Source organism: Eulemur rufifrons, chromosome 14 (genome assembly GCF_041146395.1).
Source record: "Eulemur rufifrons isolate Redbay chromosome 14, OSU_ERuf_1, whole genome shotgun sequence".
NCBI lineage: Eukaryota > Metazoa > Chordata > Mammalia > Primates > Lemuridae > Eulemur > Eulemur rufifrons.
In genome coordinates, this window is record NC_090996.1 from 13,654,481 (window position 1) to 13,682,207 (window position 27,727).

The 27,727-nt window shown below is 42.8% G+C and overlaps 1 protein-coding gene across 6 annotated transcripts in view; it reads right to left on the reverse strand.

The window, feature by feature from the left end:
- WIPI2 (WD repeat domain, phosphoinositide interacting 2) overlaps positions 1 to 24,989 on the reverse strand; it is a 33,725-nt gene extending 8,736 nt beyond the window's left edge. For 2 of the 6 annotated variants that reach the window (XM_069486615.1, XM_069486613.1), the window contains exons 1-8: positions 24,722 to 24,970; positions 22,466 to 22,519; positions 18,348 to 18,430; positions 6,421 to 6,590; positions 4,747 to 4,843; positions 4,236 to 4,333; positions 3,774 to 3,866; positions 844 to 914 (exon numbers count right to left, since the gene is read on the reverse strand). In XM_069486615.1, the coding sequence (XP_069342716.1) occupies positions 844 to 914; positions 3,774 to 3,866; positions 4,236 to 4,333; positions 4,747 to 4,843; positions 6,421 to 6,590; positions 18,348 to 18,430; positions 22,466 to 22,519; positions 24,722 to 24,795 (740 nt within the window). In that variant the 5' untranslated portion in view covers positions 24,796 to 24,970. Of the gene's footprint in view, positions 1 to 843; positions 915 to 3,773; positions 3,867 to 4,235; positions 4,334 to 4,746; positions 4,844 to 6,420; positions 6,591 to 18,347; positions 18,431 to 22,292; positions 22,520 to 24,721 lie in introns of all 6 variants that reach the window. The other 4 variants (XM_069486617.1, XM_069486616.1, XM_069486618.1 and 1 more) reach the window with 3 other exon arrangements.
- Between the last annotated feature and the right edge of the window lie 2,738 nt (positions 24,990 to 27,727).

Sequence of the window (27,727 nt, forward strand, 5' to 3'; positions counted from 1 at the left end):
GTCTGCAGTGAAGAGAGACAGCAGGAGAGTCCTCGAGAAGTTTGAGGCGGTGGCGTGGGGGGAGGTGGGGGCGCTACAGGTTACTGAACACACACTTCCTGAGCCAAGCCCTCCTCTGTGACCGACCCTGGGGAGGGAGGCACTGCTCACGCGGTCCGTTCCCGCTGAGGTGAGGAACTAGAGACCCCGAGGTGAAGTGCTACCGACCGAGGACACACAGCCCCAAGTGGCAGTCCAGGGACCTGACTGAGGCCCCGGCTCTCGAGTCCCCACCGGTTCTGCTGTTCCATGAGGAGGCACGTTCCTGCCTCTGGAGCAGGAGTGAGGAAGGGAGTGCTAGGCACAGAGGCAGCAGGTCTGCGGACTGGACGGGGTGGGGGGGGGGCGCCAGACTGTGACTTCCGGGGTTTTAAAAGAGCCAAAGCCATTGGGGGTGAGGGGCAAGTTGGGTGCAGGATCGCAGAGAGGACAAGGACAGGGGCGTGCTGACCAGGGAGGGGGCTAGGCTGCAACCCAGATCAGCCCGAGGAGCCACATGGCCCCGGGGCCTGGCCTGGTTACTCCAGTTTCTCCAAACCCTTGGGCTATCCGGCCACCACTGGGTTCAGGCAGGGTCAGAGACAAATGGAAATCTAAGTTTGCTTTTATAAAAATGTTCTTCAATTCCCATAAGACTGACTGCAAACTCTCACCTGGTAATCCAGTTGGGTTGAAAATGCTTTTGTATTTAACTGGAATTTTCCCTGTGTTTCTTTAGGTTCTCACTTGTTTGGTCGCAGATAATATAAAACTGAAATCCAAATATAACCTCCAGAATCAATGTTGGAGGTTTATGTACTTTACCTCTTAACGCCTCTCCGGAACTCAAAGAGTTTCTGTCCCTCTGGAATGGAAAATACCCTAATCACGGTCCCCTGTGACAGGGAAAGAAAAAAAAAATTATTTTAGCTGAGTAAAACAGACTTTTTCTGTGTCTTACACCTCAGACTAGAAATGAGCCGTGTGGTATGTTCCCAGCGACAGCTCTGCGCTGGGTCAGCAGGGAGCCCCGAGGCCCTGTTGTCTGTGTCGTGCTCCCCAGGGGTCCCCCTGCACATGCCACCACCAGGCTGTGTGCCACAGGCATGTGAAAATGTTCCCTGCCCCATTGTTTACTTAATATCAAATCTTCTTTCAAACAACCTATTTTAACTTACTACCTATTCTAAACACTAACAGTCCTGAGGTCAGATGTGGAATATGACACAGCTTAAACTACTAAAGATAAAAACCTGTGTCCGAGCCCCGCACCGCGGGCAGCACTGCTGGGCTCCACCCTCTGGGGCGGCTCCGGTGCCCTCTGAGCTCTTTTCCCACCACTTTAAATTGACTTACTGACCAAGAGATCTGATTAGCTGGAAATTACTTCATTGCCTTAAAAGGAGTAAATCCACACTTATAAAATGCTAAGACGTATATATTAACAAAACACTGACCGAGACAAAAGAAAATATAAATACAGGGTGAGCTGTGTTTCTTTGCTTTGAAACGAAGCATCTGGAAGGTGCCGACTTTCCCCACCACCCCCCTTTCCTTCTCCCCAGGTAAGTCAGTGGGGCTCTGTGGCCGGTGAGACAGGACGCAAACCTCTGGGAGGGTAAATGAGACAACGGCCAAGAAAATAAGAACGAACAGGACTTTCACATCTGAATATTAAGAATACCATGTAGTGATAGTATTAAAATAGCCTAAGAAACAGAAAGGCAAACCTTAAATTAAAAAAGTAGCATTTCAAATTTGCAGAGTAGGAAGGATTCTTTAACCTCATACCATACAACTTTTAGAAGATTCAAATTGTTAAACATAAAAACTGTTAAGAATATCTGACATGTTTATAAATAGCAAAAAACGGCAGATGACCGAAATGCACAACACCAAGGAATTATTTAAATAAACCATGGCAAATTCATACAGCTATTAGAAATCTGGCTACAGACAGAACAGGTTCATTTGAGAAAGTGTTATTTACGGACAGTGGCTCTCTCTGGATGGAAGGACAAAACGGTTAAGTTCGTATTCTTGAGAATTAGGGAGATAAAATATTTTCCACATCCATACACAAAAGTAACCAAGGCAAAGGTTTTGTTTTTTACAGCCTAAACGTTTAGATTTAGATATAATTCTCCAATGCCACATCCACTGCGTAGTACTAATTAAGAGTTATTTCGTCATGGCACAACTCCAAGATCCTTGAAAACAGGATTAAGTCATATACCTGGGTGGGCCCAGCACGCCTGAGAAGCCCATGACATTCTAATCCCACAGACTAAAAGGATTCTGTGTAAAAGCAAATCACGTGTTTGCTCTTTCTAGCCCAGAACAAACGTATTCTATTTTTACTGGCCTTGAAATTCCATCCAGTGTTTTAGGGTCTTTGTAAGAGCTAATAAAAAACATAATGGTGAGACTCTGATTAATCAAGAAACAGAAATTCATGGCCACTTCGATACTCCCAAGGCAAAAGAAAGGGACAAAGTGATGCTGTGATAGTCTAGCATACTTAGAGGCAAAGCCAGGCTTGGAGTCCAATCAATCTGTCATCGCCCAACTTGGCGACCCTGAGCACACTACTTAACCTCTCTGGGCCCTCGACACAAAATGGAAAACGTCTTTCTTGCTGACGGGGGTGCAACGGAGGCAATGAAGGTAAAGGACCCAGTGTAATTCATGACGCAGAGGTCATCCGTAACAGTAACAGCATTCTGGAAGAACTTGGGTACGAGATTCCAGAACAAAGACCCATGCCAGAAAGTTAAAGAAGTGAGCCAACTTTTTACTCTATCGTATTTGGTTGGCAGGTTAGAGGGGAGAGGTGACTTGGGAGGGGAGGCTACTTTAGGATTTCAGGTAGAAGCAAAATTAAGTCAAAGTCAAATTCCTCAGTGGGCAACTGAAGAGCAGGACCACTGTTTGGAAGAGATAAAGGCGGGAGAGTAGATTCCATCTCAAGTGGCAGGAGAAGGGAAGACGGAACTTTTAAGAAAAGAGGAACAGAAAAGGACAAAGAGGTAGTGGCCGTGTGAGGGTAAGAGTGAGGCACTGCTGGTGTCCCACGGGCCCAGGGGGCCCAGCCACTCTGCACGGGCACAGGGGGCGTTGAAAACCAAGCCCCGTTAACCCAGATATTCTTACCAGGATCCCTTATGTTAATAATTAGAAATACACATAAAAGATGGGCAACATATTAGAATACAAACATCCCAAAAGGAAGATATTTAAGCAAGTCACAATTGAACAATGTACAGCCATTGAAAGTGTCTTTTAACTTAGAGAAATACATTATCACACACAGTGAAAGAGGAGATAAATTATACCAATAGTAGGTAGGGTTCCAATTTTGTTAAATAAAGCGGAAAAGAATGAAAGGAAATATACCGGAGTGTATTCAGATCAGCTGGAGAGCAGAAACAGATCTTTTCTCTTTTACATGTTTCACTGTCTTCTGAGTTCTCTACCATAGCATGTTAGTTTCATAATTAAAAACCACACTGGGCAAATGGTTTCCATCTTCTCTGTATGTTTCTCTATTCTCCCACAGAAGTGTTAGGGTTCTGGTTGCACAGCGTGTGCACACCCGCCCCCCAACAGTGGGGCACACTGTCGGTCTGACAAGTGGGTTGTGATCTTTGCTTCTCTGTGAGTTGGGTGGTATAAAAACTTGGCTGTGTGAACAGAACTGAAAAAGTTTGTTCAAACTTTCCAACTAGTTTTCTCCTGGGCTACAGCAGACTCACCTTCTCAGAAGCAGTGGCAAGTTTGGTTCCACTTGCATCAAAAGCCAATGCAGCTAAAGGACTGTCATGGGCTGGGATCATGTTCGCAGCTCTCTGAAATGGGGAAACCAACGAAACGTGAGTGTCATGGTGCGTGAGCCTGTGACCCATGCCACCACTTGGTCATCAGGCTAAAACTATGCTATAGGGAAGATTCCTTGAGGCCAGGAGTTCAAGGCCAGCCTGGGCAACTAGCAAGACTCAGTCTCTACAAAAAACTATTAATAAAAAGTTAGCTGGTCGTGGTGGCACATGCCAGTAGGCCCAGCTACTTGGGAGGCTGAGGCAGGAGGATCACTTGAACCCAGGAGGTTATGATGCCATTGCACTCTAGCCCAGGCAATAGAGTGAAACCTCATCTTGGAAAAAAAAAAAAAAAAAAAGAATAAATAAAGAGCTATCTAAGTAGAGAAGAAACCTTACCAAATTAATTGTATCGAAGACCTGCACCTCTCCGATGGTTGCACTCCCTGGGTACGCCAAGTAACAATTGTCATTGTTTATTGACAGTGCACACAAGCCTGTGAATAATACACAGAGAACAAAATGCATTTCTTGGTTGTTATATATAATTTAACATTTATTTAACAAAGCATGTAGAAATCAAAAATAGCTCTGATACAATCTTGTTTGCTGCATTTATTTTTTAAAGATCTGTACCCCTAAACCACCCCCTTAGGTGATACCTGTATCATGAACAGATTACAGGCCTTTGGTTTAAATTGATCAGTAACCTCAAACTTGAAGGTTGATCAAACCAACGAGTTTATATGATTCACAAGACCAATATTAGTAGGAAGGAAGATTGGTTTAACATCAATAGTTTTAAAATCTGTCTCATCTGTGGAACCTACAAAGAGAAAATCTCTCACCTATAGCTATCTTTAAAAGCAAAATCAGAAAAATGGGATTTTCTTTTCACAAATTAACTTACCTGCAGGGTTTGGAGGTGTCTCTCTGATCGTATGTAGTACCTTCATGTCCCGGATGTTGTGTATATACAGAGACTCTTCCAGGCATACTATCAGCCTCTACAAAAGAGAAGACAGAAAAAACCAAACATGAAGAAATATCCAGCACACTCCACACCTCCATCTTCACTTAACCGACTCCTGGACTAAGGTGCTCTCCATTCCTTTTCAGACACCATGTGGACTGGACGTGCGAGGTGCAGGGGATGCAGACATTTTCCACTACCACTCGAGAGGTCCAGAGCCCCCCGTGCCCACTCCCTCCAACAGTCATGCCAGTTGTACCAGGAATTCTAACCAGATTTAACTCAGTATTACACAAACTGATAGACTGCAGCTAAGAAACACATGCTTTGGACAGACTTGGCAAAGCTAAGCTGCTTTTAAAAACTGATGAGGTACAGGGCATGACGAAAATAAAAGCCATGGAGTTTTTTTTTTTTTTTTTTTTTGGAGACAGGTTCTTGCTCTGTCACCCAGGCTAGAGTGCAGTGGTGCTCTCACAGCTCACTTCAGCCTCGAACTTCTGGGTTCAAGTGATCCTCCTGCCTTAGCCTCTCAAAGAGCTGGGACTACAGGCTGGGACTATAAGCATGTACCACCATGCCTGGCTAATTTTTCTGTTTTTTTTGTAGAGATGAGGGTCTTACTCTTGCTCAGGGTGGTTTCGAACTCCTGGCCTGAAGTGATTCTCCCAATCTCAGCCTCCCAAACTGCTGGGATTACAGGTGTGAGCCACTGCGCCCGGCTGGGATTTTGAAAAAAGCATAAAATTTTATTCTGTACTCAGATTACTTTGCAAGTTGTTGCTCCATTTTATAGAAAATGAATGTAGACTTGTAGATGATACATTAAAGGGATGATTTAGGCAAGAAAGATGTCTTGGCACACACTCGGCGATGCATCAGATGGACACAAATGTCCATCTGTATGTTTTAGATGAAAAAATGTTCAATGTTGTGTCCTATAATTTCTCACTTTAACCAACAGAACAATTTCCAGTTAACAGAACAATTTCCAGTTTCAATCACATATGTAAGAGGGCCTGCACTGTAACTATTTTATCCAGTTATCCCGTCTCAGAACGCAGTGACTGGCTGTCACAGCGTGCATTCTGTGACCGCCGTCTATTCAGCCTGCCCCCCACGAACACTGTTGTGGACAGAAAATGCCGAAGGAGCCCGTGGACAGTGCTGTTATGCCGTGAGCCGGCACAGGCCAGGAGGCGATCTCATGAAACAAACTCCGGCACTACTCACAGTCTCTCTACCCTGTGCCAGATATTCTTGTTAGTTTAGGGGAAGATACAAAAAAGTAATCAATCCTTCGTTTTAAATTAAAAGTTATGTTAACAATTTAAAAAAGGATAAAAGAGTCTAAAAGATTTTTAAAAGTAACATTTATAAAAGCAAGAGAAGGTAGTAAGTTAGAAAAGCCATGCTATCAACCCTACGGATGACTAGACCGATGCCCACATGGAAACAAGCTGGCAGAGGCAAGGGCACGAACGGAATGGTTCGGGACATGCTTTGGGCAAGGCTGGTACGACAAGAAAACAGCAGGGCCGGGTCAGTGCAGAGAGGGCGCAGTGCCCAGCAACACGGGCGCACCAGCACTCGAGACGGGGAGTCACTCACCTGCCTGTTGAGCTTCACAGCCAGTATTGTGTTGGAGTAGCTGTAGTTGCAGATCTCGGTTCCCTTCTTAAAGTGGCAAACCTTGAGCTTCCTCGGGGCTTTGAGGCTCACGATGGCCACTAAGCTGCTAGAGAACAATCTTTCTACGATGCACACATCTTCAGTATCAGCTGAAATGAGAAAATGAAAGTTTTTCCTTTTCACATGGAGACATATACATATCTATGTGCATACATGCTCAGGCAGAATCTGTTCACAAACAAATGTGCCTAGGTGACAGGTGTCGCAGAGCCCTGAGGGTGCCTCTGGTCCCGTCAGAGCAGCGCAGGACTGCTCAGGGGGTCTGGAAGTTCTGATTCTCTGGGGCCTCGGGAATGCTGCCACTGTAAGTAAGGATGTCCGTCCCCACATGAATGTTCACACACAAGACAAATCACAGAGTTACTTAAAGTGTTTCCTTTAAAACAAGCTCTGTTGCTGGATTTGAATGATGTAACTTAAAAACACACTTATTAATTTAGGAACCAAGCTACTGGATAAAGTGAAAGCTAAGAGGTAAGGTCTCACTTCATTAAGACAAAACTGCTTCTAGGGAAATACGCGGTATCCATCATTTCAACATGAACTTGACAGCTGAACAGGCCGAGCACCAGCCTAGGCAGTAACACACTGATGCTGGCTAAAGAGTTATACACATCCAAAATGGCATAACACATTTATTAAAAAAAATTTGAGGCCGGGCGCGGTGGCTCGCACCTGTAATCCTAGCACTCTGGGAGGCCGAGGTGGGCGGATTGTTTGAGCTCAGGAGTTCGAGACCAGCCTGAGTAAGAGCAAGACCCCATCTCTACTAAAAATAGAAAGAAATTATATGGACAGCTAAAAATATATATAGAAAAAATTAGCCGGGCATGGTGGTGCATGCCTGTAGTCCCAGCTACTCGGGAGGCTGAGACAGGAGGATCGCTTGAGCTCGGGAGTTTGAGGTTGCTGTGAGCTAGGCTGACGCCACGGCACTCACTCTAGCCTGGGCAACAGAGTGAGACTCTGTCTCAAAAAAAAAAAAAAAAAAAGAAAGAAAAAAAAAATTTGTAAAATTTTGCTATTAGTCATACGCTGCTTAACGCTGGGCGTATCTTCTGAGAAACGTGTTGTTAGCAATGTCATCCTTGTGTGAACATCACAGTGTACTTACGCAAACCTAGACGGCCTAGTGTGCTTCCTAAGTAGGCTATACGGTAGCGCCTACTGCTCCTAGGCTACAATCACACGGCATCTTACTGTGCTGAACACTGTAGGCAGTTGCAACACAATGGTAAGTATCTGTGTATCTAAACAAATCTAAACATAGAAAAAGGACAGTAAAAACACACTATTATAATCTCATGGGTCCACTGTCGTATGTGTGGTCAGTCCTTGACCGAAACATTGTTATGTGGTACACAACTGTACTTAGAGCAGGCAGTAAGACCAAGCGCATAGTTCTAAGTTCTTTGTAGCAGTTTATTCACGGTTGCTTTTACCTAGCCAGTTGACATAAATCTTCTCTCCTACAAGAGCAAGTGAACCTTTATTCAAAAAGGAACAAATGCAAGCAACTGCCACAATTTGGGAGATGCCAGAGGTGAGGGACGCAGGGAGTCAGGGCCCCGGTGTGCAGCTTCTCTGCCCAGCGGCATCTCAGAGGAAGCCCCTGCCCCTTCCAGGACCTGACCCTCACTGAGGCACCATCGGCAGGTCCTGCTGGCACATGGAGGCGGGGCCTCTATCTGTTTCTATCAACTGATGCATCTCAAGCCAAACAAGCTCAAGAGACAGATACACAACCCAGTAAAAATAATTTCCCTGTGGACCGGACCCTGTGCTCTCTGACCAGGGTCTCTTTCCCTCAGGAGACTGATGTGGACATCAAGTCACAACCAGGACACTGCTTGGTGAGCAGCACATCAGAAGGAGGGCTGTGCCCACAGGCTGCCACCCTCACTTCTACAACCAGGCGCTGGCCACGTGGGGCCGGGGGACGAGTCCCTCCCTCCATTACCGCCCAGCCTCTCACTCTTCAGCTTCCCGTTCTCAGTGTTCGGGCTGCACTCACTCAGTTGCACCCCACACTGTCACCTCTGGCCACAATACCGCTGAAAACCTGGGTGATGGTTTAGCAGCAGAGTTTCCTGCTAGGCTGAGGGTCCCAGGACAGGCGCTTTGTCTGGCCCCGTGATGGTTGCACACCCAGGTCAAAGGTTGCCTGGCACAGAGAAGAGCTCCCTGTATGCTGAGTTAGCTAAAAATGGACCTCATGACTAGATTTTGGATTTTCCCAAATTCTTCAAAACACCATTTAAAAAGGAAATCTCTTAAACTGGGTCATATAAAATGGGCTGGTCTCATTTGTGAATCAGTGGTGAAATGCTAATATCCCCAAGTGCTATGTCTAAGTATTAAAACTGATCTTGGTGAAGGTCAACTGTACTCGTTCTTACAGATGCACCAGGCAAACAGTTGGCACTGTGCACCTTGGTAAGTGCCCGTGTCATGACAGTGACCCAGAGGGGTGGGCCCTTCAGGAAAATCAGTTTAAAAATCAGAGTCTAGTGTCAACTCTGCTATAGTTAGTTGTAAGCCCTGGTATCAATTTTCTTAATGGCGAAATAAGAATTGTACTTACAGCTTAATTCAAGGACAGATATACAGGAAAACTTGGCATAGACAAAACTGGTTTTTTTTGACTAAATAAGTCAATTTTATTGAAATCCAATGGCCTCCTAAATTAAATCAATGGTGACAAGAACTCACTTCCAGATATGGTTGCTCCTCCTTATTTTCTATATTTGTGACTATGCCTGCTTGCCAAGGTGTACTTATAACCCCATGATCAACATTAAGATATTTACCTACGATAAATGAAAACATATGTACACAAAAAGACATGTACAAGAATGTCTACTGTAGCTTTATTCATAACTATTAATAAACGAGCCAGATGTCCATCAGTAAGAGAGTGAATAAACAAACCATCATATATTCATACACTGGGCAACTGAGACACCACAATATGCATAAATCTCAAAAAACACGAGGCTGAATGAAAGGAGTATTATTGAAAGGGTAGATGCTATGTTTATATGAAGTTCTAGGATGGGCAGAACTAATCTAATAGTAGAAACATCCCAGAACACTGGTTGCCTCTTGAGGGTAGGGGGAGCACAAGGGAGCTGAGGGAGTACCGGGGAACTTTCTGGAGTAATGGCAAACCTCCTGAGGCATTTGTCTACATCTCACACACTGTTAACATTCTATTGTATGTAAATTTTGCTGTATGACGAAAAAAACATTGAGCTCAACTTAGTAACATTCAAGGGGAAGTACTTAGGAGAGTATGTACTGATGATGTCTGCAATATACTCTGAGATGTACACACAAAAAATAAGACGGATGATTGGTGTGTGTGACAAGTGCAGTAAAACATTCATGACAGAGTGTAAGTGGTGGATACAGGGGTCTTGGATGTAAAATATTTTCAACTCTTCTGTGTTTGAAAATTTCCTTTAATAAAATGTTGGGAGAAAAAAAAAAAAAAAAAGGATGTGTTCAGTTACTTAAATGCCAGTGCAGAGAAGGTGAAGAACTAACAGTTTACGGAACCTATCTTTCCCACCCAACTGCAACTTAGACATGGTTTTTCTGAAGTTTTTATGGAAAAAAAAATCAGAGGAAATTTCTTTTTGAATTTTAACAACAGAAGAAGGGGTAAAGGCAGGAAAGCTCTCATAAAACAGAACAGTATGATCAACTTCTACCTACCACTTCTGTCTACCACCTGTATTTAACAAATTTTATCTTTCTACCATTTAGTTTCAAACTATTTTTTCTCCCCCCACTCCCCATCCTAGAGATGGGGTCTTGCTCTGTTGCTCAGGCTGGAGTTCAGTGGTGCAATCATAGTTCACTGTAACCTTGAACTCCGGGGCTCAAGGGATCCTTCAGCATCAGTCTCCCAAGTAGCTGGGACTATAGGTATGCACCACCATGCCTGGCTCGCAACTATTTTTTTCTTTACTGAAGTTTCAAAGAGAAGCTCATCTTGACATTTTACCCTGAAATACTTCAGTTAAGCCCTCTAAATAAATAAGAACATAGGAAAAATGTCTTTTCCAGTTACTGATAACAGTGGAAGATTTCTTACACCAAAAACTCTTCGTGGATCAAATATTTCATGTAAAATATGATACGAAAGTGTTAGGAAGACAACACTGGAAAATGTTTTATGTACACCTCTGGAGTAAAAGTAGCCCCACAAGAAAAGACTGATACGTTTGACTACACAAAGACTCAAGACTTCAGAATGGCAAAAAGAACCATGAACAAGGTCAAAAAGCAAATGACAATCCAGAAAAAATATTTGCAACCCATAACAATCAGCTAATTTGCTTTAATGAGTAATAACTCAATAGAAAAACAGGTAAAGGATAGAATCAGGCAGTTAAAAAAAAAAACAAACAGTAAGTGACTCACATACACACACAAGTTCAGTTTCAGTTGATGTTAACTGAATTGTTAACAACTAAAGCAAACGAACATATTTTTACATCTCAGACTCAAATACAAAAACGTTTGGTGATGCCTAGCATTGGTGGGGTGTGGGAAGTAGGGCACACTCATACTCTGTTAACAGGAACATACACTGGTACTACCACTTCTAAGGGCAACTTGGCAATGTTTACCAGTTTTAAAACACAGTTATCTGTTGATCCTGTATTTCCAACTCCAGGAATTTATCTTGTAGCTTACTCACAAGTGGGCAAAACAAAGATGGTTACCCAGAAATCTACTCAAGAGAAATGGAAACATACATACACATGATAACTTGTTAGCATGTTTCCTTGCAGCACTACTCACAACAGCCAAAAAATGGTAACCACCCAAATGTCCATCAACTGATGAATGAACAAAACATGGTATATACACACAATGTAATATTACGCAGCAATAAAAAGAAATGAAAAACAGATACATGCTATAACAGGGATGAACTGTGAAAGCATTCTAGGCCGGACGCGGTGGCTCACGCCTGTAATCCTAGCACTCTGGGAGGCCGAGGCGGGTGGATCGCTCAAGGTCAGGAGTTCGAGACCAGCCTGAGCAAGAGTGAGACCCCGTCTCTACTAAAAATAGAAAGAAATTATATGGACAACTAAAATATATATAGAAAAAATTAGCCGGGCATGGTGGCGCATGCCTGTAGTCCCAGCTACTCGGGAGGCTGAGGCAGTAGGATCGCTTAAGCCCAGCAGTTTGAGGTTGCTGTGAGCTAGGCTGACGCCATGGCACTCACTCTAGCCCGGGCAACAAAGCGAGACTCTGTCTCAAAAAAAAAAAAAAAAGAAAGCATTCTAAATGAAAGTCAGTCATACAGGATTCCACTTATCTGAAATGCCCACAGCAGCAAATCTACAGAGGCAGAAAGTAGATTAGCGGTTGCCTGGGGGGCAGGCGGAGGGGGGAGAAAACGGAGGGACTGCTAATGGACTCAGGGTTTCTTTGGGGGATAAAAATGTTTTAAAATTAGATTATGATAGGCTGCACGCTAGTAAATATAGTAAAACCCACTGAATTGTATACTTCAAAGAGGAGGATTTATTTTATGGTATATAAATTACGTTCAAAAAAGTTGTTTTAAAAAACCTCAGGCAGCCTACTGCGGAAATTTGAACTTTGGCTGATATATTAAGATCTGGTGCAAGAAGTGTCTGATGTAAAGTAGCACGGGACTTGGAATGTCAAGTTGTGCCACCTAGAAGAACACGGGCAGGGACAGAGGATAGAAACTAAGTGTCAGGCCTTATCTCAAAGACCATATATGTCCACGGATACCTGGGTGGGCTTCAACGGTCTCTAAAACCACTGATATTATATGGTAAATATGGAATAGTTTTCTCGGGGAAATATCTATAAACCTTCATCGATTTCCAAAGGAGTCAGAAACCAGAAAAAGGATTAGCACTCAGCAAAAGGCAGACGAATCACCACAGTCACTCTGGGGGTGAACACATTTTCATCACTACTCACAAGCAGCAATAACCACAACACAAAAGGATTCACTGCAGAGTGCCTTTAAGTCCTACAAGTCAATTTGCCTACATCTTTTCAGGAATATACTTTTCATAAAGCAACCTATTTTTATATGTTGGCAGTGGTTTAGATTGGTTGCCATTTTCCTACTGCATTATTTCAAGAAGCTCTAACATTTTTCTATCACACTTCACACTCAAAAGAACATTTAAACATTTATGGAATCCACATACCCAGAACAATTGCTTTCCACTAAACTGAAGCACAGACAGTTCAGCCCTCCTATGAAGTAATGGCAGACAATGAATCAGGCTGCTAAGTGAAAGACACTATAATCAAGTGAAAAGCAAAAGAAACCAGGCTGCACTTCTGTAATTATTCAAGATGGCATGTTACCAGGACACGGTGCCAGGAAGCACTCAGGCTGACAGTAAGAAAGTCTGAACATAAACTTCAGTGACCTTCAACGTCTAAGGCCTCGCTTTTAGGACTCATTCTAGGTGGCTTCTGCCATAGTTTCTGTCAAACTTTCCTCCTAGAGACTGCCTATCTAAAATTTAATTTAAGAAATTAACTACTTGACTTAAGAAAGAATGTTGTTTTGCTTCTGCTGGCACTGTTTGTAGCTAGCCATGATAAAACTCCTTAAGTGGGAAGGTGAGGAAGCCAATAAATAATCCACTTGATATGATCCACTTCCGCATGTGCCTGAAGCTCTACAGGGATGCAAGTTAGGAGCCTGATGCTCCATCACAACAGATCTAGGCAGAGAGAGGCTAAGAGATTCTCCTCTGTAGGACCCATTACTATAAATCTCACTGAAATTAATATGCCAACCAGTGCCTGGCCTGTCAAATAGGAATAATGTGAGAAAGCACCATTTCTCAAACTTTAAAATGCGGATGACAGCCTGTAAAGTAAATGATGATTAGTTTCTTGGTCAAGCAAGAAGCCTGATAAAAGGTGTTATATATCAATGGATGCATTTCTATAATCAACGTAGGCTCTAGTCATTTCTGCTGAGCTAAGGAACAGTCTGCTTGTGTTGGGTTTCAGAATTGAACTCTTTATGAGGTGTTTTCCTAGCTCAGAAACCAGCTCAGAAAATGCAAAGAAAATACACAATGTAGAATCTGAAAAAAGCCAACTTCTAAACTTCCGTGATATTCTACAAATAAATCCATATCCTTTATTTGCTTTGCCTAACAGTGTAGGATATTGTTGCAGTAATATTAATATTTTTGGAAAGAGAGATCACATTTGTGAATTACATATCTTCAAACAACAAGAAATGCACATACAGAAAGAATTAGAAAACATATGGGGCATAGATAAGCAATGGGCAAAGCATTATCTGGGAGTTATTGTAACTTTCAAGTTCAAAGTTACAATAATATAGATAGAAAATATCTTCCAGGCTGGGCACAGTGGCTCACACCTGTAATCCTAGCACTCTGGGAGGCCGAGGCAGGTGGATCGTCTGAGCTCAGGAGTTCGAGACCAGCCTGAGCAAGAGCGAGACCCCATCTCTACTAAAAACAGAAAGAAATTAGCTGGACAACTAAAAAAATACATATAGAAAAAATTAGCCGGGCATGGTAGTGCATGCCTGTAGTCCCAGCTACTTGGGAGGCTGAGGCAGGAGGATTGCTTGAGCCCAGAAGTTTGAGGTTGCTGTGAGCTAGGCTGATGCCATGACACTCTAGCCCGGGCAACAGAGTGAGACCCTGTCTCAAAAAAAAGAGGAAAAAAAAAAAAAAAAAAAGAAGATATTTTCCAATGCTGCTGGGCGAAGGATTTTGTTTGTTTTGGTTTTTATTAAATAAATGAAAGAAGAACAAGTAGTTGTCAATCATGTTTTTCTGTAGGACCAGATCTGGCTCATTCTTTCTGTAACAGCAACAGTGACAGATAGCAGAGATCTGATTTTTTAATGGATTATTCAGAGTTATGAGGCTATAGGCCAATACTGACTCTGAACTAAATACGGAAACATGAAGTAATAAATATTCTTTGCTGAGTCTACTTGTAGAAAAATGCCAGAAAGCAATCCTGACACTCAGTAGCTAACCTGTTTTCTCAGAGACATTCTTTTATCTACTATACTCGATAAAAGTATGTGCAAGAGGAAAGGCAGATAACGTTCTAGGAACAGAACCATGCAATGGCGTCAGTTTACAGTATTAACCCTCAAAATATTCTTTGTCCATTTCATCTATTTTTAAGGGCCACAGTCCACTAAGAAGAACACAGAAATCGATACACCACCTTACCATGTTGGTCAGTAAATAGCCATTCTTTAAAAGATGCTATCAAGACATCACATTTTGTTCCACCAAAAACCTTGGAAAAAATAAGATACTAAAAGCTAGTAAATAAACTTCAATTTAAGGAAGAGTAGAGACCAGAATTTGGTATTCTCACACCCTTTCTAACCACTGGGTCTCCAATAGGGGAAAAATTCCACGGACTTCACAATAGATGACAATAGTAACTACAGCAACAATTTAATAGTACAATTCAGGCACTTCATTTTGATACAGATTCCATAAACGTTTCAGTCATTCACAAAAGCCAAAAGGAACCCTTTTTCTAGAGGTAGGACCACCCTTCTTTGAAGAAATACCCTGCAGGGAACGATCCCATGTGGGATCATGGGAAGGCAGCCAGTTTGGAGACCTTGAGGAATACTGACAGCCACCCGAGATAAAGAAGCACTAGGCGCTGGGCGCAGTGGCTCACGCCTGTAATCCTAGCACTCTGGGAGGCCGAGGCGGGAGGATCGTTTGAGGTCAGGAGTTCGAGACCAGCCTGAGCAAGAGCGAGACCCCCATCTCTACTAATAATAGAAAGAAATGATCTGGACAGCTAAAAATATATTTAAAAATAAAATTAAAAAAAAAAAAAAAAGCACTAGGGCACACCTATTTTATTATCCAGATCACATCTTCCAGCCTACACTGCAAAGGGTTTGGGGAAGATTTAGTAGGCACCAGGAGGCAAGTCTATCGACAAGAAAAGGAGTAAAACCTCAGCCAGCCAGCAGGAACCATGATTCAGGGGTGCTGACCATAAAGATTCTGCTCCCCACACTCTCCCTAAAAAGGGCCTGAGTGCTTGCCTTTGGGGGCACAGCAACAAGAAAGGGGTGGTCAGGGAGAGTTAGACACTCTCCACTGATGGAGGTGAGGGGCACCTGAAGGTTCACCTGAAGAGAGGAGGTCAGGGCCTGGGAGGGAACCTAAAAGGCCCCTCACCTCCTGATTAGCCAGAACTCCACAATTCCAAGAGTAACTGGCACAAAGAAACCACTCTTTCTCCCAGTGTCTTCATCTCACGTCACTGGGTGTGATCTATGTCTGTGTTTGCTCGCCATTGTGCCCGAGCCTAATATCTGACACAAATGTATTTAATTTTGGTCTTCCTCCGTTGTATCCAAGTGGCAGGAGAGTAGGAGCTTTGTGAGTACTGATCTCCAGCAGCCCGAGCGGGCCTGGCACATACATGTATACTGAGTGAGACGTCTATTTACGTTAACTCATTGAACTTCCTCATTTGAGAAGTATCAACAGAAAAAGTAGAATTTTGGCTGGGCATGGTGGCTCACACCCATAATCCTAGCACTCTGGGAGGCCGAGGTGGGAGGATCGCTTGAGGTCACGAGTTGGAGACCAGCCTGAGCAAGAGCGAGGACTCGTCTCTGTTAAAAATCGAAAAAAAATTAGCCAGTCAACTAAAAGTAGAAACAAAAAATTAGCCGGTCGTGGTGGGTTGGGCCAGTAGTCCCAGCTACTCGGGAGGCTGAGGCAGGAGGATTGCTTGAGCCCAGGAGTTTAAGGTTGTTGTGAGCTAGGCTGATGCCACGGCACTCACTCTAGCTCAGGCAACAAAGCGAGACTCTGTCTCAAAAAAAAAAAAAAAAAAAAAAAGGAGTAGAATTTCAAAATGGAATATCAAACCATAATGAAAGCAAAAGATGATAAAACTCAGGAAGGAAATACTGGCATTGTCAATAAGGAGGAAACCCAATTCCCCAAAACCTTACGTAGATAATTAAAATGATTAACTCCCTGAACCCATATCCCAGTATGACTAATTACAATGATATTATGACTACTGAACTCCTTAGTCCCTGAAACAAGGATTCCTGACTTAGGTCAGGGCCATGGGTAGGCTCAGGGCTGCTTGAAATGTTGCATGCAGGAGGAGACAACACGTATAAGCCACATTATCTGGCCAAGGACTAGTATCTAGAATATAGATAGAACTCTCAAACTTTAACACTAAAAACCATAAATAATCCAATTGGAAAGTGGGCAAAACCATGAACAGACAGTTCACTAAAGAGGATACACAGATGGCAAATAAGTGCAGGAAAAGATGCTCACCATCCTCGGCCACTAGGGAAACGCAAATTGTAACCATAATGAGATAACACTGCACATACCTATGAGAATGGCTGAAAAAAACAGTGATAACAGCAGATGCCAGCAAAGATGCAGAGAAACTCAATCACTCAGACATTACCGGTGGGAATGTAAAACGGTACAGCCACCCTGGAAATCAGTTTGGCAGTTTCTTAAAAACTTAACATGTAACTACCATGTGACCCAGGAATTGCACTCTTGGGCATTTATCTCTGAGAAATGAAAACTTAGGTCCACACAAAAACCTGTGCATGAATATTTATAGCAGTTTTATTTGCAAAAGCCAAAAACCAGGATCAGCCCACATGTCCTTCAACAGGTAAATGGGTTACATACTTCCATTTATCTAACATTTTTGAAATGACAAAAGTAAGATTAGCAGCTGCCAGGGATTAGGAGGGGTGGGGGAGGCAGGCCAGGAATGGTTATAAAAGGGCAACTCAAGGGATCTTCATGGTTCTACAGCTCTCCAGGATCTTGATCCATACAAGAATCTACACAGGTGTGAGAACTGTACAGAACTCACACACACACACACACACACACACACACACACACGAGTACAGTTAATGCTGGAGACACATGAACAGGAGAGACGGAAGTCAGCATCCCGGTTGTGATATTATACTGTGGTTTGCAAGATGTTAGCATTGGGGGAAACAAGGCAAAGGGTACAAGGGTTCCGTATTATTTCATACAACTGCAGGTGAATCTACAATTATCTTAATGAAAAATTATGTATGTGGGAAGAGTCCAGAGTTTTCCACACAGTCTCACTGGAGGGTCTGCACCTACTACTATTTATTCCACAAGTACTATTTTACACACCATTAAGCACACACATACATAATTCTAACCCCAACAACAATATTATAGGCAGGCATTATTTCTGTTTTGCAAAAAATACAAAGGAACCGAGGCCCAGAGATGAAGTAACCCATCTAAAACGACACAAGTGACTGAGCAAGAAGCCAAAGCTCATGGCCTCCCGCTACTCCACACTGCCTGACACGCAGGCTACTCGGATGCTGTGAAATGACAACTCAGGAAAATAAATCATTCCTAAAGGGGATGTAAAATTTTCAATTTTCTGGAAGCCCTTTATGACAGTAACCGAAGTTTAAATGGCATTAAAAAGGGGGAGAAATTACAGGATACGACATACAGTACGATGTCATGTATTGGAAAAGATCACCCATAAAACAAAACTTCTATACGTACATTTATATGCATGCAAATGCACAGAGAAAGATCTGGGAGAACACCCACAGCTTTTTCACTAGTTGTCACCTCTTGGGAAGACTAAGGTGGAAGCAAACGACTGGTCAAGAGGTGTTGGACTTCAACCACAGGGTCTGAATTTAGGACTACATTCCAATTCCAGTACAATTTGTCTTTTTTAAAAAGGGGAAAAATAAAGCAAGCACTTACTGCATTCATAGATCTGTTCCAGCTTATCCACAGAAGAAAGGGAGAAAAATTTATAACCGGACTTACTACCAACAGCTAGGGACCTGCAAAAAAGCCAAATTCAGAAATAAGAGCTGATACATGTAGACAGTGACAACGTACAAACTAGCTCCCACGTTACCAGTTAGTTACCAGCATGCACCAAAAATTACACAGAACAAATTAATTTCACATAGTTTGTAACAGGTGCATGGTACAAGAAGATGCCACCAGGTCAATAAAATAGACCATATTCTTATTTAAAACCTACAGAACTTTTTCTGGAGATCTTATGTATAGCACGGTGACGGCAGTTAATAATAATGTATCATATACTTGAAACCTGCTAAGATAGTAGATCCTAAGAGTTCTCACCACAAAAAAGGTAGTTATGAGGTGATGGACACATTAACTAGCTTGACTGTGGTAATCCCTTCACAACGTGTATGTATATCGAAACATCATGTGACATACCTTAAATATATACAATTTTGTCAATTATACCCCGATAAAGCTGGGAAAAATTAAAAGACAAAAAACCCTATAAAACTTCAAAGATAAGTTTGAGATATAAATGAAAGTAATCAGCCCTAAATTATTGCTTCCTTCAAAACAAACTGGGGCTTCTCAGGTGATCTGATATACATGCACAGTGTATGTGAGAGTTGGAAAGCTATGTAAGCTAATATTCTAAATTTTAAACAAAGATATTTATAACCTAGGCAGATGCAGATATCCCTGCGTGTTGGTAGGCCTTTATCAACGATGGCTCCATCGCTTACATCATGCTACGGCTGTTCAGTGGGATGGAAATAAAAGGGACCAAAAGCTACCTTAGAATCTGGAATCAGAAGACCACATTGTTGGCTTGCAGGGAAAAAGCAAAGGATCCATTCTGATAGCCTCATGTTTAAGGTTCCATATTCATCACCCAACACCACTGCTTCTGTTAAGAGGCTCAAGGAACTCAAGTGCTCATAGCCCTCCTAGCACAGGGGACCCTTGTGACACTAAATGAAGGATTTCCTTATCAGAAAAGTACCTCTCTCCAGAACGCAACTGACCAAGCAAAGCAGAAGCAAGAAGAAAGGCCAGCTTTCAGAGAAAGAAAAGATAATGAAGCAGGAAGCAGTGGGACAAGAGAGGAATCAGATACCAGGATCATTTTTGTCTTTAATTTCTGGGAGAACAAGAAAACAGTAGATAAACCAAAAGGCTGAAAAATAATAAAGACAGACATTTCATACTATGAGTATTTGTACCCCAAGATAAGATTAGAGCTATTTTAATGATGTCATCTATTAAAACTTGAGAGTTCCAACTACTCTTTCAGAAATATGTAGAATATTCCAAGGGAGTTGTTATAATCATTATTAATATTTAAAATTAACATTGGTTCCCCTTAGAAGAACAGAAACAAAACTGTTTCTACCAGCTCAGATAATTTTTCTTTGCAAGAATTACTTCTTCATTATGTTGAATGAATTGTATCAATGAGGTAATTTACTATTATCACCTGTAAATACTGTGAAACGTAATAAAAGAACCAATATAAATATCCAGGAAGTCTAAAAATAAAACAAAACCTCAGTAAATCAGAACTTTTAAGAAACTCATGCTCAGGAAAATATTTTCCAGATAACTAAGGGTTGCTATTTTTAAGCACCAACCTCCCCCAATCCACCATTTTTCATTTAAAAAACAAATCATCCTTAACTGTGTACCTTGCTGTGTTCTTAAACAAGGGGATGGCAGATTCTTCTGAGCTGAAGGTCTCATGTGCCCTACAGCAAACGGCCAGACTGGAGTACTGTTGTAAAAATATTTTTCTGCCTTTGTTTCGCTGACAGTTGTCACACTCTTCCTCATGACCATCTTATCATTAACAGCCCCCCTCCTTTTCTAACTTCTTGTTGACTTGGAAACCAAATCAGCAAGCTTATTAGCATTATGTATAAATAAGCTTGGAGAGCGCCTCTCCCATGGGCAAAATTAATGAGCCTCAGTACCCAATCCTTGGGTTTGAGATCTCCGGTTCTCAGCTGTGCTCCGTACAGCTAGAATGTGTTAAAACTGGGCTTTGCCAATCAAGTTTATTGTTCTTCCAGGTGTTCAAAAACTGATTTAGCATATTAAATATCTCAGGTAGAATTTTACCCACAGTCTACAAAACTGTGCACTACAACCAGTAAGAAATGGAAACAAAAATATTCCAAATACTTTTTGAGATGTATACACATGTAGTATAAGTGTATACTTTATTCGTAAAGATAGGTATTTTAAAATAATGACATTAAATATAAACAGGTTTGATATCTGCATTTTAACACCAACAATCAAGTTCACATACCCCTCTTTGGAGATTCTGCTTTTAATAATTACTCACGATTATCCTGAACATAAAATGGCAGCTGAATGGGAGAGAACAGATGAGATTTGCCCTAATAAATAATCTTATTGCCAACAAATGTTTATGTGGTTTTAAGTTAACACAATGGGATCTTTTACTGATAAAGGGAAAAACTAGAAAATCGAAACCCAAAACAGATGCCTTTGCTTACCCCCCAACCCAACGTTACTATCATACTCCCACCTTCAACTGTGCCTGGTGTCCAAATCCAGAGCCCATTTTACCAGTCTCCAGAGACCGGCCTGCCTTTTGCTACGAAGAGGGAGTGTTTCCTAAACACACATTGAACCAATCCTCTTCATTTTCATCCCACAGCCCCCTCAGCCTCACTTCTCGAGCTGCCCTGGACTGCCAACTTCTGAGCCTTCTGGGATTCTGCAGTTTAATAAACGAGGTTGGTTCTCTGCTTTCTCCACTAGCAATTTAAGACCCAGCTTCCTTTACCATTTGCTAGCTTCCAAATTTTGTTGCTAGTATCTTCCTTCTCATTCTCCTCATCCTACGGGTTTAAGCCTTTTAAAGTATTTTTGACATTTTACTGATTGACATTTTATTAGGGTTTGAGGATGGAGCCAAAATAAACACTTGTGTTTTGATCCACCATCTTTAACTGAAAGTCTTTATCAATGAATTCAAACCTGAGCATTCCATCTGAAAGATAAATGATTTCCACTAAAAAATGAAAATGTGAATCTGGTTGTTTTCTTAACTCCCTTTTCTTCACCCTGTTCCCAATCATTAGTACATAAAGGCTCTCACTTTTCATCATCTTCTCCATGAAAAGAGCCATACTTGATTATGAGGTGGGAACAGCCCAACACTACTTGTAAATAGGAAGCAACCTGAACTGCTGCCGCCAGCCAAGACCTGGTAGGCCCCGGCACCCTCATTAGGGCATGGACAGCCCCCTCCATCCACCTCACATCCTCTCCACCCCAGAGCTCCACCTGGATATCCCTAAGGCCTTTCAAACTCATTAGTATTCCAAGCAGAGTTCATCTCCCCCCACACCCTGAATTGAATCCTTCACTGATTTTTTTTCTCCCATGATGTTATCACTGTTCACCCAGAACCCAAGGTAGAAACGGGGGGTCATCTAACTTCTCCCTCGAATGCATCATGCACATCCTGGGGGTCACACAAGTCCTGATGACTAATCAGTCTCCTCCCCCCGGCCACTGCCATTGGATAATCCCTTTCTAAGTGATCTCCTGCCCTCCTCAAACATCCCCTCTGCACAGCAGAGGGAATGACCTCAAACTTTAAGGTTGAAGGATCCTTAAAAACCATCTTCAATTTACACAAGAGAGGAGAGCACAGCAGGACCTTCCCAGTACAATGCTGTGAACTACAAGAGACACAGTAGACGACAGCAATACATCCAGACAGGTTTCTCTTGCTGTCTCCAGACACTTTGTAACATCAATTTTACAAACACAAGACTCAGAAAGTCAAGTCCTCTTTATTCTATCCCTTCTAGAAATGGCATTTAAAACAGACACTAGCACGTCACTAACTTCCCACAAGTTGTGGTATCTACTGGAAAAATTTAGTCCCTGATATTTCCATTTAAGATTCAAGTGATCCTCTGCCACTTATTAATTGCTTAACTTCAATTTCAAAAAGCCAAGAAGTCCTCCAACATAAGCCTTCCAAGGTGTTACTTTCAGAAACCAGGATCGGAACTAACCAGCGAATACGGGGACGACGGGAACGAGCTGCTCTTGATGCCCTTTTCACTGGTCTAGGTAAAAAAAAAAAAAAAAAAAAATAATAATAATAAAACAGATGGTCAAAAGCAAATAAAACTTATTCACACTTTTAGGATGAGAATCACGAAAACACATTTGAAATCATATTACAAGAAGAAAAGTAGGACAGTTACAGGCTGGTATGCAATGAGTATTGTGTTGTGAGGCATTTAAAAGACAAGACGAAGTGAAATGACCGTATAACATATATATATCAGATTAAGTGAACTGGCTTCCACGTTTTCTCACTGAATACAGTAAATGAAGATTCTAGAACAACATTCTTTGTCTTGCTAAAAATTGTCTTCCTCTATTCAATTCTGGAGACGAGGGAAAAAAAACCATAAAGCTTTTCCCAAGGAACTTTTGTATTTCTTTCAAGAATAAATTTAAAACAAATTACAGTCATTTTAACCCAGTAAACTTTTAGTATAATCCTAACTTACTATTCATTCCAATTTATGTTTACACTATATCAAGGTCTCTTCAGCAAGTCAAAATTATGACACAAATCTCTGGAACTAATAACTTCAGAAATCATAGGGAAGTGAGTAAGCAAATAATTTCCAAGTGTGAAAAGGTTCTATTTCAGGCCAAATAGAGTGACAGTCTTCTATTATACAGGGAACTTGGTAGCCCAATTTAAATTTTTCCTATGTTTAATTTCCTTCCAATATAAATAACAAGTAGCAAAAAAACTTAAAGAGCGGTGGAAAATGTTTTGGACATTCTCTAATTGCCTCATCAAACGACCACTCCTTACTAGTCTCAAAATATTAAGAGCTTAAATACCAAATCATAATTGCTTTGGAATTTGCTCTTCCCTACCTGGATTAATATAATATAATCTATCCTAACTATAACAAACTGCAACAGGTGACCTGAACTGTTTTTGTTATGCTGGCTTTTGGTCACATACAACACTATAGTATTTGGTAGTTTTAATCTTTAAAAATTGCTGCACTATGATTTCTAAATTCACTGTCTTCAGAATCCTACTTGTAGGTAGAAAACAGCATGGCATAGTGGAAAAAACACTGGAGAGAACTCAGGAGACTAGATTCTACTCCCGCCCATTCTGCTATTAATCAACTGTGCAAGCTCTGAAACTTTCTAAACTTCAGTTTCTCATCTGTAGTTGGAACAGGTGATCCACCCCCTTCAACCTTCAACACAGGCCCACTGTGGGACTGTCACTAGTTTCACAACTATGGGAAGGTGCTGTTGAGCCACATATCGCTGACTGGGTGTTTGCCATTCTACCATTAACTTCTAATTAAAAAAAAAAAAATCTCGTTTTCTACTTTGTTAATTCCTTTCCGCCAATAACAACTCAATCAACTACTTAGTAAAATGCCAAATGACCCACTCTTCCCCTCCTCTTACATCACTTCCTATTACTCACTTCCCAAGATGGCTCTTCTCCCTTCCAGCCTCATAACTCATCTTGGTTCTCCAAGAACCGCATCTATTAACTATTCCAACAAGTCATCCGAGGCAGCATCTGAATAATCAGCTTCCAACCCATACCGGTTTAGACAATGTTCGGAATCCATGGGTTGGTATTAAGGTACTCTTACCCTAAGGACGACCCACCCCCTAAAACACCAAGGCTCCTGCACGTCTCTGTAACATCTCTCTTAGCTTAGTTTCCTCTCTAGGTCAGATGCCAGGATTATTGCTAAGTTTGTTCCTTGCCCGGAGAAGACAACAAAGTTACCTGCGAAAAAGAACAGTGAGCAAGGAAGAAAAGGAAATAAAAGGGAGAAAGAGCCCCAAGACGATGAGACAAGAAGGGCTTGAAAAGGAGAAAGAGTGGGGGGAGAAGGCAGAGCAAGAAAGGGAAGGCGGGAGAAGAGGAAGCAGCCCACTCCCACCGCTCCGCATGCGGCCAGAACGACAGGCCAAGCCACAAAGTTCTGCTCCAACTTTGAGGGGAGTGAGGTCTGAAGGAAGAGCCTCCCTGTGAGCAGATGAAAACACCCCCCTCTCCAGCACTTCCCCGGCCCGGGGCCGTAGCGCCGGAGGGTCTCCCAGGAGGGCGCCCCTCCCTCCGCGTCCCGGCCTCTGGTCTGCCCCCAGGGACGCCCCTGCCCGCCGCGGCCCGCGGGGAGGCCGAGCCTGCGACCCGCCGAGCTCGGCGCGGGCTCGGGCAGCAAGGCCGCCCCCCAGGCCCGACCCCGGCCCGGCCTTACGTGTTGTCCTGGTTGAAGTTGGCGAAGAGCAGCTGGCCGGCGCCGGCCTCCCCGCTCTGGCTCGCCAGATTCATGGCTGGGCGCGCGGCAGGCGGGCGGGTCGGGCCGGCCGGGTGCACGCGCGCGCGAGAACGGGTCGGGCTGCACTCAGGGTAGGTGCCGGGCCCCGATCGGCGCCTCAGTCGCCGCCGCTCGCCGTCCCGGGATCAACCGCCGCCTCATCCCGTCCCCGCTCTTGTTTATGCTCCAGACCCGGGCCGCCCTGCACGCCTGCGCGACCCCGCCCCCGCGGCGCACGGCCTCTCACAGCGCAGGCGTGCGGCTGACGTCCCGCCCCTTCACCTTCGGCCCGGGCCAGGGTTCCGGACGAGTACGCACGCGCGGCTGGGCCAGGCTGCGGGCGCGCGAGCGGCCGCGCATGTGCGTGGGGAAGAGCGCCCTCCATGTGCATCTTAATTCCAAAAGGGTCCATGTGCCAATCATTGCGCTAAATATTTAGGTGCATTATCTTATTTGATGCTTACTGCAGTCCGATGTAGGGAGTATCATATCCCCATTTACAGATTTGAAAATTGCGCCTCCGAAATTTTAATCCATTTGCCAAGTGCTAGATCTGAGACTGGAAACGCCCTGTTTCTCCAAGGCCCACGCTTCTTGGGTCCCTGGGAGAAGATCCCACTCTAAACTTATTCATTCATTCAGCAATATTTAGGGAGCACCTTTCATATGAACTAAATTGGCCTCCTCCTTTCCCTCAGAGAAGTTATATTGGAGGAAATACTTAGTTATAATTACAAACTCAGAGGTAGAACACAGCAACATATTGAGGTTATCTAACCTAAACTGAAGGGACAGGGACTGTGAAATCAGAGACTTCCTGGAGATAAGACCTGAAGTTTGCGTAACCGGCCTGAGGCGATGGAAGTGCTCTGTATGGCAAAGGTCTGTGGATGAGAGTTGATCTGCTCAAGGAACGCTACAGTCAGTTTAGAGTGGGAAGACACACACAAGATTTGGCTGGAGAAACAGAAGGTGGCCAGATCAAGCAGGGTATTGTTAAGATGCATTAAGCAAAAACTAATCATCCAAAGGAGCAACGGGCTGCCATTGAAGATAGGCAGGAAAATGGCATGATCAAATGTGTGTTTAGGAAAGTTAATTCTAGCTACAGGGTCAAGAATGCATACAAAATTATTGAGGAAAAGATAGTCTTTTCAATAAAAGGAACAAATTCCCCGGCCTCACACCACACTCAGAAATTAATTTGAAATGGATCGTAGTCCTAAATGTGAAAGGTAAAAACAATAAAGTTTCAAGAAGGAAACATAAGAGAATGCCTTCATGATTCCGGGTAAGCAATGTCTTCTAAACGAGTACTTTAGAAAGTACCAACCACAAAATAAAAGATTAGCCTCCATCAAAATTAAGAACATCTGCTCATCAAGAGCCCATTAAGAGAGGTTGAAACGCAAGCCTCAGAATAGGATACATACATTTGCAATACATATTTTTGACAAAGGACATATTCAGAATATTTAAAGAACTTCTGCACATCCATAAGAAAAATATAGACAACTCTTTTTTTTTTAAATGGGCAAAATACTTGAACATAGGCATTTCACGAAAGAGGATCTCAAAATGACTAGTGAGCACCTGAGAAGGTGGTCATCAATACTCATTAAGGAAATGCAAATTAAGAGCAAATGAGAGGCCGGGCGTGGTGGCTCACGCCTGTAATCCTAGCACTCTGGGAGGCCAAGGCGGGTGGATCACTCAAGGTCAGGAGTTCAAGACCAGCCTGAGCAAGAGCGAGACCCCCCCCCCCGTCTCTACTAAAAATAGAAAGAAATTATATGGACAACTAAAATGTATATAGAAAAAATTAGCCGGGCATGGTGGTGCATGCCTGTAGTCCCAGCTACTCGGGAGGCTGAGGCAGTAGGATTGCTTGAGCCCAGGAGTTTGAGGTTGCTGTGAGCTAGGCTGACGCCATGGCACTCACTCTAGCCCGGGCAACAAAGTGAGACTCTGTCTCAAAAAAAAAAAAAAAAAAAAGAGCAAATGAGATATTGTTAAGCATCCACCAAATTGGCTAAAGTTAATACAACTGACAATACCAAGTGTCGACAACAATGTAGATCAACTGGAACTCTCATACATTGTAGATAGGAATATAAATTGTTTCAATTACTCTGGAAAATTGACACTATCTTCTAATGTTAAACACATATATTCCCTATGACTTGGCCATTTTGCTTCTAGGTGTATGCTCAATAGACATTAATGCATATTTTCACCAAAAGACATGTATAAGAATGTTCATAGGCAGGGTGTGGTGGCTCATGCCTATAATCCTAGCACTCTGGGAGGCGGAGGTGGGAGGATCGCTTGAGGTCAGGAGTTCAAGACCAGCCCAAGCAAGAGCAAGACCCCATCTCTACAAAAAATAGAAAAATTAGCTGGGTGTAGGATGGCACCTGTAGTCCCAGCTACTCAGGAGGCTGGGGCAGGAGGGTCACTTGAGCCCAGGAGTTTGAGGTTGTAGTGAGCTATGATGACACCACTGCACTCCAGCCTGGGTGACAGAGTGAGACCCTGTCTCAAAAAAAAAAAAAAAAAAAAAAGCTCATAGCTGCTTCATTCATAATAACCAAAAACTTTTTACATCCATCTACAATAGAATAAATACACGAATTATGGTATATTCATACCAAAGAATACTACCCAGCAATGGAAAGGACATACACACCATGGATGAATATCACAGACTTAATGTTGAGTGAAAAAGACCAGACACAGAAGAGTACATTCTATATCAATAGTTTTGTGTGAAGTTCAGGAACAGGAAGAAGAGTGGTTACCGCTGGTGAGCGATTGGTTGGGAGAGGGCACAGGGAGCCAGCTGAGTGCTTGAGCTGTCCTACATATTGATTTCAGTGGTTCTGTTATATGGGCGTACACATATGCCAATGTAACTAACCACTGAAATCAAAATATAGGTAGGAA